The sequence below is a fragment of the Labrus bergylta genome, chromosome 19, assembly GCF_963930695.1.
Source record: "Labrus bergylta chromosome 19, fLabBer1.1, whole genome shotgun sequence".
Taxonomy (NCBI): domain Eukaryota; kingdom Metazoa; phylum Chordata; class Actinopteri; order Labriformes; family Labridae; genus Labrus; species Labrus bergylta.
Window position 1 is genome coordinate 20,220,164 of NC_089213.1, and position 17,810 is coordinate 20,237,973.

The 17,810-nt window shown below is 39.2% G+C and overlaps 2 protein-coding genes across 9 annotated transcripts in view; one reads left to right on the plus strand and one right to left on the minus strand.

The window, feature by feature from the left end:
* Window positions 1-14,022, plus strand: part of LOC109984498 (focal adhesion kinase 1-like) — a 58,171-nt gene extending 44,149 nt beyond the window's left edge. For all 8 annotated transcript variants that reach the window (XM_065947849.1, XM_065947848.1, XM_065947842.1 and 5 more), the window contains 14 exons: window positions 479-579; window positions 882-971; window positions 1,152-1,356; window positions 1,714-1,825; window positions 1,934-2,008; window positions 3,360-3,467; window positions 4,327-4,431; window positions 7,824-7,886; window positions 8,444-8,483; window positions 8,799-8,902; window positions 10,953-11,108; window positions 11,254-11,334; window positions 12,212-12,297; window positions 12,394-14,022. In XM_065947849.1, the coding sequence (XP_065803921.1) occupies window positions 479-579; window positions 882-971; window positions 1,152-1,356; window positions 1,714-1,825; window positions 1,934-2,008; window positions 3,360-3,467; window positions 4,327-4,431; window positions 7,824-7,886; window positions 8,444-8,483; window positions 8,799-8,902; window positions 10,953-11,108; window positions 11,254-11,334; window positions 12,212-12,297; window positions 12,394-12,520 (1,453 nt within the window). In that variant the 3' untranslated portion in view covers window positions 12,521-14,022. The remainder of the gene's footprint in view (window positions 1-478; window positions 580-881; window positions 972-1,151; window positions 1,357-1,713; window positions 1,826-1,933; window positions 2,009-3,359; window positions 3,468-4,326; window positions 4,432-7,823; window positions 7,887-8,443; window positions 8,484-8,798; window positions 8,903-10,952; window positions 11,109-11,253; window positions 11,335-12,211; window positions 12,298-12,393) is intronic.
* A 974-nt stretch (window positions 14,023-14,996) lies between these two features.
* rplp1 (ribosomal protein lateral stalk subunit P1) lies at window positions 14,997-17,593 on the minus strand. The gene is made up of 4 exons (XM_020634719.3): window positions 17,385-17,593; window positions 15,988-16,062; window positions 15,310-15,421; window positions 14,997-15,126 (listed from the first exon to the last, which is right to left on the minus strand). The coding sequence occupies exons 1-4, from the start codon at window positions 17,454-17,456 to the stop codon at window positions 15,044-15,046; spliced, it is 342 nt and encodes a 113-aa protein (XP_020490375.1). The 5' UTR covers window positions 17,457-17,593; the 3' UTR covers window positions 14,997-15,043.
* Between the last annotated feature and the right edge of the window lie 217 nt (window positions 17,594-17,810).

The following is a 17,810-nucleotide window of genomic DNA, read 5'->3' on the forward strand; positions in this document are numbered from 1 at the left end:
GATCTTGGACAGATTTACATTATTATTTATTATTATTTCAGATGCCCAAACTCATCTTTAAGGGTTTTTATTTCTTATATAATCATTTTGTATTTTTACTGATTTTGTGACTCCATGCACATGTCTGAAATCCCTTTTATTATTGACTTTTTTACTATCAGTGTGCACTAAATAGTTTCCTTTGTGGTTGAGGGATAATTAAGTATCGTAGTAATATAGACTTGCTTGGTTGGCATGTCTTGTATTGGCCCACCTTTAGTTATTTGAAGCTTTTTATGTGGGTGTAGTTTTTTTCTTTTGATGGCTTTATAGTTTTTTATTTCACTTAGATAAATTGGACAAATGTATTTCTATTTGTTGTCAAGTTTAAAAAAGGAAAACGTTGGCAGGCTGTAATTACATCGAGCCTTTCATACATATTTAACAATTTACAATCAAATCTTTGACGTGAGTAATAACAGCCACTGTTGACTTACAGGGACATAGCAGCTCGTAATGTGCTGGTCTCAACAGTGGACTGTGTGATGCTCGGGGATTTTGGTCTGTCACGATACATGGAGGACAGCTCGTACTACAAAGGTAATGATTAGTACTGAGCATCGACTCACTGCTTTGTAAAAATACATCCAATACAGCTGTTGGTGTCTTTTTACCTCTAATCCAGACTATGTGGATATGTTTTCTGGGTACTGGTACGTTACCACCATCAAAAGGTGAAATCAGGGTACTGCAGTTTATCTGAAATGCCTTTTGCTCATATTGTGAAAAGAGTTTCTTCTCTAGTTTCAAAAACTTTGAGATATTGCCTAACTAACAGAGAAATAAAATGTCTGTTTTTAAAATCATTGACAGGTACTTTACATGTTCTGTGTTTGTCTCAGCTTCTAAAGGAAAACTTCCCATCAAATGGATGGCGCCTGAATCCATCAACTTCAGAAGATTCACCTCTGCCAGTGATGTGTGGATGTTCGGTGAGTGTGCATGCTTGTGATGTGTTTATTTCCCGCTCTGGAAAATAATAATTTAACAGTAAATCATAGGAGAAATACTCCTTTGCTACACTTGCTCTTCCACAGCTGCTCACAGATTTTGGAGGATTTTCCTGTTCCCTCTCATGTTGACGTCCGTTTGTTTCCTCTGTCTCTCTGTAGGAGTGTGTATGTGGGAGATCTTGATGTACGGCATCAAGCCTTTCCAGGGGGTGAAAAACAACGATGTGATAGGCAGGATAGAGAACGGCGAGCGTTTGGCTATGCCCCCTCAGTGTCCGCCCACCCTCTATAGTTTGATGACCAAATGTTGGTCATATGACCCGAGCAAGCGGCCGCGATTCACCGAGCTCAAAACACAACTCAAGTAATTCAATATTTGTCTGTTCTTGCTGGTTTGTGATTTCTACTATTATTTTGACAATTGAAATTGGGAAAGCATGCGTTGCCATTTCCACACAAAGTTCAACCAGAAGATAAGCATCACATTCACTCTTAATACATATTGTCAGTAACTTCAGTTCCACATACACCAGTAGTACATTAGATTAAGATAAACTTCATCTCAATGGACATTTTCTTAATGGAGGATTCAAATTCTTTATGTACATTTTTGTGATTATACTTTCACTCTCTTACGTAATGTTTTCAATGCAGAACTTGCAGTACTGGAGTATTTTTGAATGCTTGTTAAGATGAGCTGTGTGTGTGTAACGTCCTGCAGCACCATACTGGAGGAAGAGAAGCTTCAACAAGAGGAGAGACTTCGAATGGAGATGAGGAGACAAGTCACCGTGTCCTGGGACTCTGGAGGCTCTGATGAAGCACCGCCCAAAGTGAGACTGAACGATCATATTAGTGACGACGTTCTCTCATTAGTTTTTGTTTCTAGTTCTTGTGATTTCTGTGGCTGACAAACTGTTTCTGTTTCTTTCTGTCTGTAGCCCAGTAGACCAGGATACCCCAGTCCTCGCTCCAGTGAAGGCTTCTTCCCCAGCCCCCAACTCAATCACTTCTCGGTACAAAACACACACACACACAGACACACACACAGACACACACACACACACAGACACATATACTGAATACACAAACGTACAGTACAAACACACAGCTTTCTTAGTGAACAAACTGTGCTACTGTGTTTAGTGCTGACCAAGTTGAATCCTGTGAAGAATATAAAGTCAAAAAGTCCAAGAAAACTTTTTGTGAAAATTGATCATTTCAACTCTAAAAGTGATTTCAGTCTCCAGGTTGAGAATAACTCTAAAGAAGACAGACTGTGTCTGAGGACAGCAGGCGTGTGATGCATGTGTCAAAGTCAGAGAAAATAAAAACTTATTCCTCTCCCCGTAAACCGAGCAGACAGAAGGCATTTCCTGTAGTGCTGAAAGCCACACACACACACACACACACACACACACACACACACACACACACACACACACACACACACACACACACACACACACACACACACACACACACACACACACAATTATAGCTATTCTCCGGCTTTTAGGGCAATAAGCTGCTCTCTCTCTCTTTTTCTCTCTCTCTCTCTCTCTCTCTCTCTCTCCGCTTTGTCCTTATAAGGAGTGCATGATCTGAACTGCTATAGTCAAACTTGATCATATCACAAACAATAAGCACATTCATTTATTTTGGTAGCATGGATTACACAACAGACGGCAGTTGCACAAGAAATCCCAGAAATCCATGGCGTCTTAACAGTTCAGTTTTTGTCCTTAAAACAGTGTTTGTTCTGATTTGATGCATCAGAGACTCCTTTTATGAGTTTATTTGGAAAAATGTGAAAATCCTGCAGTTTCTGAATTCTTTATCTTCTTCACTTTAACACGAATCAAAGCAGGACTAAGTAACAACATTCCCAAAGGTTATGCGATTTGAAGGAAAAACTAGATTTTTGTAATTCAGACAGAGAGGCTTAGTCCACTTTGAAGCTGCCTTCAAAATATGAGACCATTTAAACTCTTTAACCTTGACAATGTTAACCTTTATGACTCATGTTTTATGTTTTTCAAAGATGTTTCTCACTTATTTTGATTTGCTGCATTCCATGGAGTTTTCCAACCTTTGTTGTTTGAGGACATTAAATCATCCATGAAGCTAATATAGTAGAATGAGAAAAACTAACACAAAGTTATGGATGAAGAATATTCTTAATAAGGGTTAATACTGGAGGATTTCAAATATTTGCTGCTTACACTTAACAAGCTTGAATGTTTTTTAAGACTTTTTTCCTGCAAAACAAAAACAAATCCTTCAATGTTGATGCCTTTTTAAATTTGTGTTACTTATGTCTTTTTCTCTCTTCGCCCCTCTCTCTGTCTCCCTGTCCTTCTCCAGTCGACAGTCCATGGTGGTGTAGGAGGAGTAGGAGGCAGCTACCCTCCTTCTGATTCCTGGAGCCAGCACAGACCTGAACACACAGCCCTGTGGAGCCCTAGCATGGAGGTTAATACACACATAATCATATCAAAGTGTGCAAACACATATAAAACTACTTTATTGAGTATGCATTGACAGTTTCATAAGAACATTTGAAAGAAGATTACACTGAAATGACACCCATGATAAAATCCATGAGGTGGTAAGAGCAGATGTTTTCGTATTTTCTGTCACACCTAAACCACTTAAATCACTGAGAAATGAATGAATTCAGTCTCCATGACATGTGAGTAACAAAACAGAAACATGTCATTATGCCGTTCCCTTACAGTTTTATACGTGTCAGCTTTCATTTAAGTTGATGTAACTTACTTCATTTTGAATAAGCATACAGTAGTACAATGCTGGCACTTCAATCATACGTTAAGGTGTTTTTTACATGCTGGGACACAAAGTAAGTGCAGTCAAAAATAATGTTCAGAATGGAAACTTGATCCCTGCACTCATTGTTTATGTATTTCAGATCAGCACACAGCTACTGAGTATCAATACGTTGTCAGCTTATAAAGATGATTGAGGTGATCACGTTGCTTTACTGAACAAGTTCCCCTCTAGTCTACTATTGGGAAATAAAAGATTTAGATTTCATTGTTTGTGTGGGGCACCGATAGCCTAGCGGTAATTTTGAAAGCCCCATGTACAGAGGCTGTCCTTAAAGCAGGCATGCTGGTTCAAATCCAACTTTGGCTCCTTTCCCACACATCAATCCCCACTCTCTCTCTCTCTCTCTCCCTGATTTTCAACTCTATCCACTGTCTTATCTCTTAATAAAGGAAATGATACAGATTTCATTGTTAGTGTGATAAATGTTTTTAAAAAATCATGAGAAAGAAATTCTCATTTAAACCCGCCCTGTTTTCTTCAGGAGAGCGGGTGTGTTGGCCATGCCATGATGGAGGAAAGACTGATCATGCAGCAACAGCAGATGGAGGACGACCAGCGGTGGCTGGAGCAGGAGGAGAGCTTCATGGTAATCACTTTTATTTTTTTTCCCTCTGTGATTGTTTGCCATATTTTCAGCAGAACACCATCACTGCAAATGGGCCATTCAAGGGAAATTCCTGGGAAATGTTCTACCAAGTCATTCTGTCTCGTGAATCCTACCCCTTTGCACTCAGAAGCCTCAGTTGGAAAAGTTTGAGAAATATGACTCCACAATTAACATTTATCAGAGTAACCAGGAATAAGTTCTCCCTACTAATTAAAATGTTACAGTCTCTGAGTCAGACTGGAAATAAACACAGAAAGTACCCCTCCTTTAATGAGCGTTTGTAGCTCACTGGAGAGGAATCTGCTCCTTACAGCAACATGACATCGACTATGCTAACATGAGCTACCTGCTGTCCCACTCAGGCTGAGTTGTTTGTTTGTTAGCATTTAGGATGCTCTACATTCATCGATGCATGTTACAAAAAAGGAGCATAAGATTGAATGTTTTTATTTGATGATGATAAAATAATAACCTTATTATTGAAGAAATAGATTAAAAAGACTGCTCATCTAATGGAATAGTATTTATAAAACTGAAGTGTTTTTAATCAATCAGTGGAGAAATATAAACACTTTGATTTCACAACCATGTAAAAAAAAAAAAATGGTCTGCAAGAATCATCAAAAATGTTTATCAACAAAACTTCAACAAAAATGTCTAAAAGGAAAAAAATAAACATTAAAGCAATGATATCCTATTAGCTCCCCTCAACTCAAAGTGTCTTTATCTGTCTTGTATTCAGATTAACTACAGGAACTCTTTGCACTGTCTCAGTTTTAGTTGTGTCATCAGTCACTGAAATCTTTCCCCAAAAGGAGCCAAACTCACGACTTTTAAAAAACAGCTCTGTTTTTCTCCTCTCGTTGGGACAGATTGTTTCTCTTCTTGCTTGATTTGCTATTTTCCTTTTAAGCCAAGTGTAGGAGTAGTGAAAGACAGGAGGAAGGGGATAAAGCACAGAGATGAAGGTTAGGGAGCCATGTGGTATCTTTTTGTGCATTCTTGCTGATTAATCTGGTGATCTTGTCATGATCTTGGCACATTAACCGCTCCACACAGGAGTAAATGTCTCAGGACCGCCCTGCCAGACTGAAATCCTGACAAGATATTTTGTTATTTTGTAACCACTGGGTGAAGATTGTTGTTTCCTGACCCATATGTTCCAGTTCCTCTCCACTCACACCTTCACAAACCTTTGAGCAAACACTTCATTAAAGCTGACGCTCTAGAAGAGGCAGAGGAACTCAAATGTAACCGCTGCTCAGATACTTTTCATTCCCTCTGATGCACCATGATCGTAAAACCACAGGTCAGCTTACAAACAATAAAGTCAGTGTGAAGAAAGTCAATCCTGACTCTGTTAACTGTGCTCTACTCGGATAACGTTACAGTACTACTAGCAGCTGAACAAAACTGTGTGTTCAGTGTCACTGATGATCAGTGTGACACTCAGCTGATCTGACCACAAAACAACAGTGAGAGGGTTTTTCTTTTTTTTTTTAAGGTGGTGTAGTTTATGAATGTTGTCTGGCTGTAGCCTTTTATATCAACATTTCTTGTTTGAAGGAATTTGAATTGACTAAGCACTCCAGCATTGCATTAAGACTCTATAGTCATTATTGAAGACTAACCTGTCATTTAATAGCTTTCCAAATATGGTCAAGAGTGTTCCTCATCTGTGACCATCAGAGGGGTAATGGCATTACTTTAAAGTCTTTTTATTTCACACATAAGAATCCCTCACGGTCATTGTCTTTCTTCTGTGACAGTATTGACTGTTACAAACAAAAGGCATGTGCTGAGAACTGTTACTTAGTTGTCTGTAAAAAGAGAAAAAGCAGGACTATCCAGGGAAAAGTGTTTGTTGATTATTTATCTCTCCTGTAGTATATGTATAATTACTTCACTACTGACTTTTGGTACAATTATAAATGAGAACTCTGGTACTTTACTCAAGTATTTTATTTTTCTCTTACTTTATACTTTATAGCATTTAGTGATTTTTATAATATAATTCATGTATTTTTGGTACATTACTTTCAACTACGGACAGAATATAATGTTGTTAGAACTGGCGTCACTTCAACCAGCTGGAGGAAAACAGATGTACATTTTGCTACACATCTGGGGCGCCGATAGCCTAGCGGTGGTGATGCGCCCTGTGTGTGGAGGTTGTGGTCCCTGGCGCGGCTGCCCTGGGTTCAGGTCCAGCCTCTGCCCTTTGCTGCATGCATATTTTTCATTGTGGTATTAATACATTTACTGAATTAGCATTTCTTCTCTTGTAGTGTGCTCTCTGTAGGGTAGATGAGTTCTTTGTTGAAATGACTAATTAACTGTGGGATGACTTAAAAAGTGGATTAACATGAGGATTAAACAGAAAGCAAAGAGGGGGAATGTAAATAAGGTCTGAAAAGAGAGAGATGGAAGTTTGATGAGGAAAAAGAGAAGACATGAGGACAGAAGGAGGGGAAAGGAAGTGGGATTGGCAAGGGCCATGGAGAGGGTGGATCGAACGAGGAGTCAGCCATCAGAGGGAGAGAGAGACAAGGAGGAGGAGGAAACAGAGGGAGATCCAGAGAGATGGAAAAAGTGGGAGGGAGAGAAACAGAGGAGGCTGTTGGATCTTTTTTCTCTGCAGGATTTTGTCTCTGTGGCTCAGTGGAGCTTTTCCTCCTCTGGAAAAACTTTCTCTCTCTGTCTCTCTCTCTGTCTGTCTTTTCCTCCCCCTTCATTCTTCTCTGACTCAAGCTTCCTGCCTTTCTCCGTTTATTTCTCTTAGCTGCTGCTCCATCTTCCACGTTCTCTCTCTTCTAGTCTGTCTTATGTCTTGACTTTTTCCTTACTTCCGTCTCTTTCTTTCATACTTTCTGTCTATATCTTTGCCCTTCTTTCGATGGCCTCCACTCTCTGCTTACCTCCTCCTGTTCTTCTCAACCTCTATTCTCCCAGGATGCATCTCTTCAAGGCGTGCTTCACCAATACGGTACTGAAACAGGGAAAGACAGAGGCAGTTTGGGGTCATGTTTGCTTTTAATGCTGGATGTGGACTGAGATGTTTACTGATCATGTTCAGTGTTGAGGCAGTGGAGATTAAAATTGAACTGCACTTAGTTATTGGTTGAATCATAAATTCAGAAATTTGGGGAAAAACTTTGCATGTTTCTGTTTCCCTATGATCTGATTTGCATAGAATGTATGTCTGTTTCCCTTTAGGTATCAAACTGTTTACTGGTTGAGTTAAGAGTTTTTTTTTTCTATTTTAGTCAGTGACTCTTTACTAGAAGTACCTTGACAAACCAGTGCTCCAAAACAAATACTTATTGATTGTTTTAAGATTTATAACGTGTCCTTTTGTTATATCCCTGCAGAAGGCAGAGTCCAGAAACAGCAGAGGAAGCATCGACAGAGAGGACGGCACACTACAAACACCGGTCAGTCACTGTGTGTGTGTGTGTGTGTTTTTACCTGATAGAAAAATATTGGTGCAACACAGAGAATCCCTAAAAGAAGCAAAGAGGAGAAATATAGGAAATGTTAATTATGCAAGAGGGCGGCCGAGGGAAAGAATTCAGACAGACAGAGAGACAGAAAGAGGAAATACAGCGACTGTGAGAAGAGAAAGTATTTCTGTCTGAGTGCCAGCGAGGGTACTGCCTACACACCAACCACATGACCACAGAGGGCTCATGGGAACTTTAAACCCAGAAGCACAGGCTGTACAGTCCCATTTAACTGTAAATGTGGGATAAAATATCTGAAAACAAAGTGAAATCAAAGGCAGAAAGCTTCCTCAGATCTACACATGGTACCAGCCGGAGCAGAGTAGAGTTTGAAATAACAGCTTCAAATGTTGGGGGGTCGATTCTTATATTTTAATTCACTTTAAGGCAAATGTGTCCTTTTATTGAAAGATTTTGTCTTTGATAGTTAAAGATGAGTGGAAATGTATCTTTTAACCTGGTGTGTTGATGTGTGTTTGTGTGAACAGGGAGGAAGCCAACACATCTACCAGCCTGTAGGGAAACCAGGTGAGCGCACCAGCATCCCTACTGTGAACATTTGAATTAGTGATCATACGCTGAAAGAAATAACATTAATAATCCTTTGGGAACTGATCACATGTATTTTATGTTCATTTATGATCTGCCACTGAGCAGTATCTACAGCCTAGATGTAAGAGATGTGTACAATATTTCACTCTGAAATGGAGTACAATAGAAGTTTTCAGTTTCTTAAGATGCTCAAATTGAAACTTCAATACATTTCACGACTGCAGCTATTGCGCACAATACTTGACATGCTCACATTAAACATACTGATGATACTCAAACTCCTCTTTTTAGAACATGTGGTGCCTCCGAAGAAGCCTCCTCGCCCCGGTGCTCCTGGTCACCTTGGCAACCTGGCCAGCCTCTGTCCCATTGACAGCTACAATGAAGGGGTTAAGGTAGATATGCTGACATACAGTGCACATGTTAGTGAACACATATCCTTCACTGCCATGATTTTAGGCTATTTGAATTCTGTAAGTCTGTCTGGTCTGTATTTGATTGTGCCTGCATGCTCGGTTTGGATATTTCTATTCTGGTTAAACTGTCATGAGTTGACATTGACTTTATGATTCTGCTGATGGGTTGCATGTTGTGTCACTTTGTGTTTGGCCTCGGCCCTAATGTGCTGTCCCTCTTCTCTCTCCCTTCTTCCTCCTCCTCCATGACATTGACATAAATCCTTTTCTCTGGCTTCTTTCTGTTTAACATCCTGTCACCTTCTGTCTCTCTGCATCCATTTCTTTACCCGTCAAACCTTTTCCACTTCCTGCACGATCTGCACACACCATTCCCTTCCACCTCTTCTCTGTCAAACCCTTTCCCACCCAACCCACATCTCCTTCACCTCGCTATAGCCGTGGAGGGTAAGATGATCGTTTCGTGTGTCTGTCGTCATGGTAGAGTTAGTGAGTTAGCTGATAGTTACTAGTTTAATCATGACTTGTGAAGCAATCGGAATTTCACTCAGGTTATTTTCCTTTACCAGAGATAAAAAAAAAAAAAAAATACAGGAAAGCAGATACTTGACATTTAGAACTGTATTCATGACAAACTAATCTAAAGAAGGGCTTTAAAAAGATCTCAAGTTCAAAAGCAAAGACGTGAGTGAGATGTTTTTGAGAATTCCAAAAGCAGAGATTTTACATTTTTTTTTATATAACACAAAAGTTTGTCTTCTTGTTCAACCTTTCTCTATCCAAAGTAAGGAGCACAGCCAGAGTGACACTTAAACAATGCATCTGGTTTCGATGTAGTTGTGATGTCCATGTTGAATCAAATGTATCAAAATACCTCTGGTAAAGAAAAAGCCAAAGTGTAACAAAGAGTCAACATTATGTTTTTCTTATATCATCTCAAGCACTGTAAATGTCTGTCTTTCATTACAACTAGAGTTATGTCAAGTGATTGTAGTTGTAGTGACATAGTCACATGTAGTATAAGTAGTTCATATCAATAACTTGTTATCTCTTCGTTGTAGAAGAAACACACACCCAGATGTGCATTACGGTTGTTTGATGTGATTTGTGATACTCAGAAGACACTGAGAGATAAATTGGTTTTAAGGAGTCATACAGAAAATATAATTTTTATTTTAATGAGAGACTTTTTCTCATTTGAAGACAAAAAAATACGAGACTGATTTTCCATTTAAGTAAAGCCCTCTACAGAGCTCTATCTGGCTGCACCACACCTTGGAAAAACTGTTGTGACCACATCTTTAAACTGAACTTTTGTCCACTAGGGGACTTATGACGGGAAAATACGACACTTACGTATCAACTTGTTAAAGATGCAAATTAATTATCTTGCTTGAAAGTTACTTCAAACATGCAGCTGAGTTTTAGAGTGTGTATCTGTTTAGTCCTACGAGCAGCGGCTTCAAATTAAATAAAATGATTTGTTATGACATCAATGTAAAAAGTGTTTCGTAATGCAGGGCTAGTCCATCACAAGAGAACTCACTCTGTCTTCATTTCAATCTGTACTAACAACCCTGCACACTCCTATCATAATTAAAACAGATATATATATATATATATCCAATGTGTGTAGAAATGCATGTAGACACAAATAACACAAAACTGTGAAAGTAAGAGTGAGTGTGTGAAGACTAGTCCAACACTGCCTCCTAGTGTTGTGTCTGGCTAACTACAGTCATTTGTTACTAATGGTAACTAATGGTTTTTGTAGAGCCTGAGTTTTAAGTGTAGCACATTTCCTAAAGAGAAATAATTTAATACACTTTTTTAAAGAATTACTAAAACAGAATCTTCATAATATCAGAAGGTCCTCTCTGTAATTCAAGTTTTGATCCAAAGGTCTTGAAAACCTTCAACCAGGTCCAGTTGCCTTTTGGGTTAAACCTTGAATTGCCATGACCTGGTTAACTGAGAACCTAAACAGACTTCCTGAATGTAACTCATTGAGTGTCCCTTCTTGGTTCAGCTGCAGCCTCAGGAGATCAGCCCGCCACCCACCGCCAACCTGGATCGTTCTAATGACAAAGTCTACGAGAACGTGACGGGGTTGGTCAAAGCTGTGATTGAAATGTCCAATAGGATTCAGCCTGCGGCCCCTGAGGAGTACGTCCCAATGGTCAAGGTAGGGTCGATATTTACTCTCTGAAAGGATCACGAGGTAGAAGGTACAACTGTAACATGCAGTCGTCTTGAATAAGTCATCAATTTAAAGGAGTGAATAAACTAAAGACTGATGATGTACATTTTCATTTGTGTGTGTTTGGTAGGAGGTTGGTCTGGCGCTGAGGACTCTGCTCGCAACAGTGGATGAGACACTTCCTGTACTGCCTGCCAGCACACACAGAGAGGTGAAGACATGGACACACATGCTCCAAACCACACTAACACACATACAATAATGGAGATTGAAGACACGACTGGGAAGTCGAGTAAAATGTGATGTTGAATTGTATACATGCAAACATAATGGAAGAGGACAAGGGCCACTATTTATTACATTTTTTAGTTCAGACTTTAAACTCAGAATTCTGCCTTTTTACACCAAAGGCCCGTTTCTACTTTCCTCTCTGTCGCTCGCTCAGACATTGACGTGAAACGAGGAAGGAGGGGGCTCTACAATGCACCTGCTTTTCTCGCTCAACAGAGCGGGTCAGCTTGTTTGACAAAGTGGAGATAGTGGTGCATAAATAATATCCACATCCGTGATTAAAATGTTGTGCTTCGACTTGTGTCAACACTGGAGATAAACGTCTTCATTAACGAGCTTGTGTTGTGCTTTGGGTCAACAGCTCATCAATAGAAAGCACCACACTTCCATTTGTCCACCTTTAATACAAAATCACTAGATGTTATTCTGTTTGGAAGGGGGAAACTGAAATTCAAAGCACAAAGAATGAAATACTAATTGGATGCAGTGTGGACAGCCAGCAGGCGAATCGTGCAATTTGGTGGGATATGTTGTTAGGACCACAGGTTGAAAAACTCAGAGGTTTTAATTCTGAGAAATAAATCAGAACTAAAAACAACATGTGGTCCTAATCCTCTTCTGGTCAAACATTTAAGAACAATTTCAAAAGCAAGTTGACTCGGCTAACTAGTATGATGCAATATTAAATATGTTTTCCCTTTGTCTGTTGTTATAATGCTGCTTGATGGAGCATATAGTGTTTTGTGTTTTTCTTGTTTTAATGAATGATTTTGACTTTTGTCTTTGTGTTATCTCAGATTGAGATGGCCCAGAAGTTGCTGAATTCAGATCTGGCCGAATTAATATCCAAGATGAAACTGGCTCAGCAGTATGTCATGACAAGGTAAAAAAAAACCAACATATATGTGAAGCCGATCCTGCTCGTTTCTTTTCTTACTTTTCAGCGATGTTGACATATTGTTTTTCTGTGTTTCTGTAGTTTACAAAAGGACTACAAGAAACAGATGCTAATGGCAGCTCACGCCCTCGCAGTCGACGCCAAGAACTTACTGGACGTCATTGACCAATCACGGCTCAAGATGATCACCCAGCCCCGCCCACATTAGTTTCTGTGGCTTGGGACTCAGAGTGCAGTGCTTTTATCAAGTAACAAGCAGAGAGGACGTTTGGTTGGATTATCAGATGGACAGATGATGAAGTGAACTTATGGAGAGCAAACGTGACTGAAACAATCAGCTCTCTCTTCTCCCTCAAACACTCATCGTTTCTTTTTTCTCTCTCTGCCATCGGTCATGTCAGTCAATTGTGCATTTGTTTGTTTTGTACTTTTGTTACATTATCTGCTTTTGTATCCAGAGACACACTCCTCTCCTCAATCATGTATCTTACAGAGATGAGTTTTTAAAAAAAGCATCCATTTCTATTTTTAATTTTCAAGTGAATCAAAGGTTTCAGAGGCTCGCATGAAGGACTGCAGACACACATTTTGCAGATGGATATTTGCTACATAAAACCTCTCCACAAACGCAGGATGTTACAACTGGAACTGAAGAGCCAGGATGAGGAGGAAAATGAAGACGATGCGATCATGTTGTTGTTTAAAAAATGCTTTTATATCGTTATGAATTCTAATTATTTCTATTTTCAGCCTTGACTTTACAGTATATGTCAGGTTTTCAACTTTCCTTTTTGAATGGGCAAACATAATTGCTTTAATGATCCTTTTTCATGTCATATTTCGTGTCTTTTTCATCCTCTTTTCTAGAAGTCTCGATCTCAGGCGACAAGAGTTGGCAAAAAGACAAAAAAAAGAAAGCCGAATATTGAAGAACAAACTAAATGTCACAGGCCACTTTTTTAAGTTAACTTACATAGTAAATATACAGAGAAGCTATATTTTTAACATGTATCAGAAGCATGATTGGTTAGTGAATGGGGGGGAGGGGTGAAGGGGGAGGAGGCTGAGAAATGGAGGGAGGGTTATTCTTTTTTTGCAGTCAGTGGAGGTGCAGACTATCCTGTAACAGTAGGTCATCTTGTGCCTAGTTAACTGTCATTGACTAAAAGAAAAAACTCTTCACTCAAAATACTCTGGTTTTAAATTACTCAAGAAGAACAGTTTTAGCTGCAGCTCACCTGTTATTTTGCATTACTCTGCATTATAAAATAAAAACAGTTTGGTCACTGTATTTTTTGTTCTGCATGTTGAAGTTGTTGCACTGATCATGTTTGGGGTGATTTTCAACGTTATGCAGAATAGTTTGACATGTTAGTTTTGACTGTTTCTCTCCATATTGCAGCTAGATCCACATAAATCAGGGTTCCTATTAAAGCTCCTTTCTTCATCTGCCCTCCTTTCCCTGTCCTCCTTTCCCTGTCCTTCTACCTCCTTCCAGTGGAGTTATTTAAACCTCTATCCCCCCTCTTCTCCTGCTTTCTATCCCTCCTGTTACTATCCCACCCTTTATCTCCGTCTTCCTCTCCTCCCTCTCAGCTTATCGCTCCATCCCACTGCTCCCTCTCCCCCTGAGGTGAGTAGTATTCTCAGGAAGGAGTCACATGTACAGTTGCTGAACCAAGCAAATAAAACACTGTTATCATAAAGAAATCATGTGTCTCTCTTTATAAACTGCTGTCAGCAGAGTCGGTCACCAGCAAACCAATGTTCATTATTAATTGATCATCAAAACTGACTCACGGGGCCAAAGAGAAAGAGGCCACACATTTTTTGTGTTTGAGGAAAACAGGATCCTCACATAGCATAATTTAACTTTTTCATTTAACAATTAGTCACAGGCCAGACATCACAGCCTACAGTATGAATGAGGTGGAATACTTATTCTACAGCAGGTGAAAATGTCTTTTCATCTGAGTACACAGTGAACAGAAAAAGGAACAAACCAATCCCTACCCAATGACTGATGTTATTACATGTACAGAGCTTAATTATTTTAGTTCAGCTCAGCAGTCAAGTATTTTCAAATGTCTCAAGTTTGTTCTTAAGAGTATCTATTTGTTCCTTAAAGTGTTTGTCAACTCAGTTAAAATGACAAAGTACTTCTTTCTTGGAGAAACAGTTTCTTAGCAGCGAAAATCCCAGAAGATAGAAGGTACAGCTGAGCGACTGATCAACTTTTCAACCCTGCAGTTACTGAGAATACCAGATCAAGTTAGATTTCAGCCCCCAGAATCTTTGACTAAGATTCCAATCCAGAAATTCTAACTAACTAATTGGGACAGACTGCAGTTCAGTTTGTTTTTTTCTGGTCAAGTCACATTCATCAATGTGGTCAGATTTCATGTACTATTCTGTCACTTGGACTTTAGTGCAATATTTTAAATTTAATTAAAATATGTGCAAACAAACTTCTGAGGTATCCTCTGATAGTAGTTAACCCATTTCTACCTCCCAGTCCACCTTAAGAGTGTCAGTAGTTTGAGGCTATATTTGGTCCACTTAATATTTAAACTAAAAATGTATTTGGGTTAAGAGTAAATCTAAGGTGGTTGCAACATGACATTTCTTAGACACAAGTTATGTTTGTATACAAGTTGTGCATGAAGGAAAAAGCTAAGACAAGGTGGCAGTCTTTTTGTGGTTTTATTGTGTTTTTACAAAAACAGCCATTTTAATCAAAGAGACCGAAGCCCATGTCATCATCGGACTCCTCAGACTCTTCCTTCTTCTCCTCTTTCTTCTCCTCCTCCTTGGCTGTAGGGATAAAAGAGGTGGAATTGTTAACATTAGAGGACACACAAAACTCGTCCTTGCAGTATAAGTAACACGTGGACTACATAACACCCTAACGGACCCTAACAGAAGTATGTGGATCATATTTATCATAAGCCTTTCTAAATCCTGATATCCAACTTCATCCACAGTTTGTGCAGTTACCTGGGGCGTCACCAGTAGCAGCTGCTGCTCCAGCAGCAGGAGCACCAGCTGGAGCTCCACCACCAGCTCCAACGTTGCAGATCAGGCTGCCGATGTCAACGCTGGTAAGAGCCTAAGAAAAGACAAATGTCACAGGTAAGAATCACATCATTAAGTTGTAGGGCTTTTTCTGGTAAGTGACAACAACAATTGGTCACGCAGAAAAAGATATACTGCAGTTAAGAGTTTGTGCTGATGGCATCAAAAGGATCTGTGAACCAATAAAAAATACTTTCTGAAATCAAATCAGCCAGTGTGCAGACGTAATTGACACAACTTGACATCGTATATCTTTGCAGCAATTTGGGATGAAGAGAAAAAAAGGCCTCAAGTGTGTCAAGTCAGCAATCTATATTCTGAAGTCAAATTTGAACTTTTATGTAACAAACAATTCTCTCGGGCATAAAGGCCCACACAAAACATTTTGTCCATAAAAAGTATGAGCCTGTTTTCTAAGTCAACAGAAATCTAGATCTATGTGCCTTAACAAGCAAACCTCAGAACACAGTATTCTCGATCTGCTTGGTGCCAAAAGAGGCATTAAGCGTTCAGGACATACAGATGTTCTCCACATTACCGGTTAAAATGTTATTCACAATGATCCTTTCATATGATGTGTCCAAGAATGTGTGCACTCACCTTGGCGAACAGACTTGGCCAGAAGGGCTCCACAGTCACACCAGCAGCCTTGATGAGAGCATTGAGCTTGTCCTCCTGCAAAACAAAAACAACAACTGTTACCCGGTTGATCATTACATTAAAGTTCTGACAGAATGCAAATTCATTAGTACAAGCAGGAAAAACAAAATCAAAGCACAAGGGAAGTTTGTTTTTTCTTTTTGTACATGTTCTTGAATGCACCACTTATTTAAGCAGGCATTTTTAATAGACTGATGGGAATCAAACTAAAAGTCATTTGATTATCAGGGAATTTATTCAACTTTATCTAACAGAAACACGTAGCTTCAAGCTCTGGCTTCGTAAATGTGATGTTAGCTGCTGTTGTGTCACCTTAATGTGATTACCTCTACATCAGGTGTTGATTAACACAAACTACAAGACAATTAGTAAATTGAATGCAACACTATCAGAGCTTCTTTCTACCTCAACACATTCCCCCGGTTACTCACTTGCTATTTTATTATTATTTATTAGCACACAAGAATACATCAAAATAGGATTAACAAAAAGATAAAGGTGTGTCAGGAGAGGTCAAGAAGCCAACAGGCTTATCCAAGAGACCTCACCTCTTAAGAGACAAATAAATCAACTAAACAAATCCAATTATACAATTTCAAAACAAAATTAAATATAAACACATAGTAACCTATACACGTGTTCATACATACACACACTCATACAATAGAAAGACTGAGCATGTTAACCCTCTATCAGCTAAATGAAACAGGCACTGATCTATTAAAAGTGAAGTGTATGAGTGAGTTGATGCCATGTCTAATAATGACTTTGTCTTCTTTAAGCAAAAGTTTACACTGCATGTTGATGTTGTGCAGCAACCACGTGTATCATTCCTGTACAGGTAACTTTACAAAGTGGCTCCAGAGTCATGAATGAAACCCAGCAGGAATACCTTTTTAAACATTACTGTATTTACAAACATGACTCTTTATTCTTCTTTTAAGCATCGTTAGCTGATAGTCATTAGCTTAGCATTAGGTGACACCTGTCAGTTTAGTGTGTCGTTTCTGTAACTATTCATGAGGTTTTAAATATGTGTAGCATTAATAACAACATTCACATGTTTTCTTCCTACATTTCTGAACAAGGAGAAAAGGCTCTCCGGATACAGAAACATGTTTTACCAGCAGCATTAAACATGCCGCCATTTTAGCCGGTACATTGGATTGATAGCACCAATGTTTCCAGATATTAATTTTATAATAGACAGGTGACTAATACAGAATAATTAACATGTCACGGTGTTAATTTGGTGAGTTCCTCGTTAGTTCATGATTTCTAAAAGGTCCATTTGAGAAGTATTGTCAGTTCTGTCAGGGGTAAACCGGGACACTTACGGTGACGGTGACTTCATCGTCGTGGAGGATCAGGGCAGAGTAAATACAAGCGAGCTCGGACACGGAGGCCATTGTAGAGTTAAGATTTTATCTTTGTAGCGTCGGATGCCTAAATTTAACGGTGCTAGTCGCCGGATTGCAGACCTTAGCTTCGGGTGAAGGACCGAGCACCTTAGGCACGTTTACGTCTAACAGCGGAAAGGGAAGTAGTAGGGCGGGAACTTGATATATATACTTTGCGTCAGCGGCAGCGTGCCCTCGACGTACATACGCAGAGTATGACGTCAGACGTATCTTGAATCCACTAATACTTTCAGTACAACAGAGATTTAATTAATAATTCCAAAGGCTAATTTAATGCTGGTCATTTATATACATAATATGTTTTACCCTCATTAATTATACATATGGAGTAACAAAGATAAT

Coding starts and splice junctions, on each gene's coding strand:
- rplp1 (XM_020634719.3), bottom strand. CDS start 17,456: ATGGCCTCCGTGTCCGAGCTCGCTTGTATTTACTCTGCCCTGATCCTC. Junction 15,422..15,987: donor GGCCAAGTCTGTTCGCCAAG/GTGAGTGCACAC, acceptor GTCTTTTCTTAG/GCTCTTACCAGCGTTGACAT. Junction 15,127..15,309: donor TGCTACTGGTGACGCCCCAG/GTAACTGCACAA, acceptor TTATCCCTACAG/CCAAGGAGGAGGAGAAGAAA.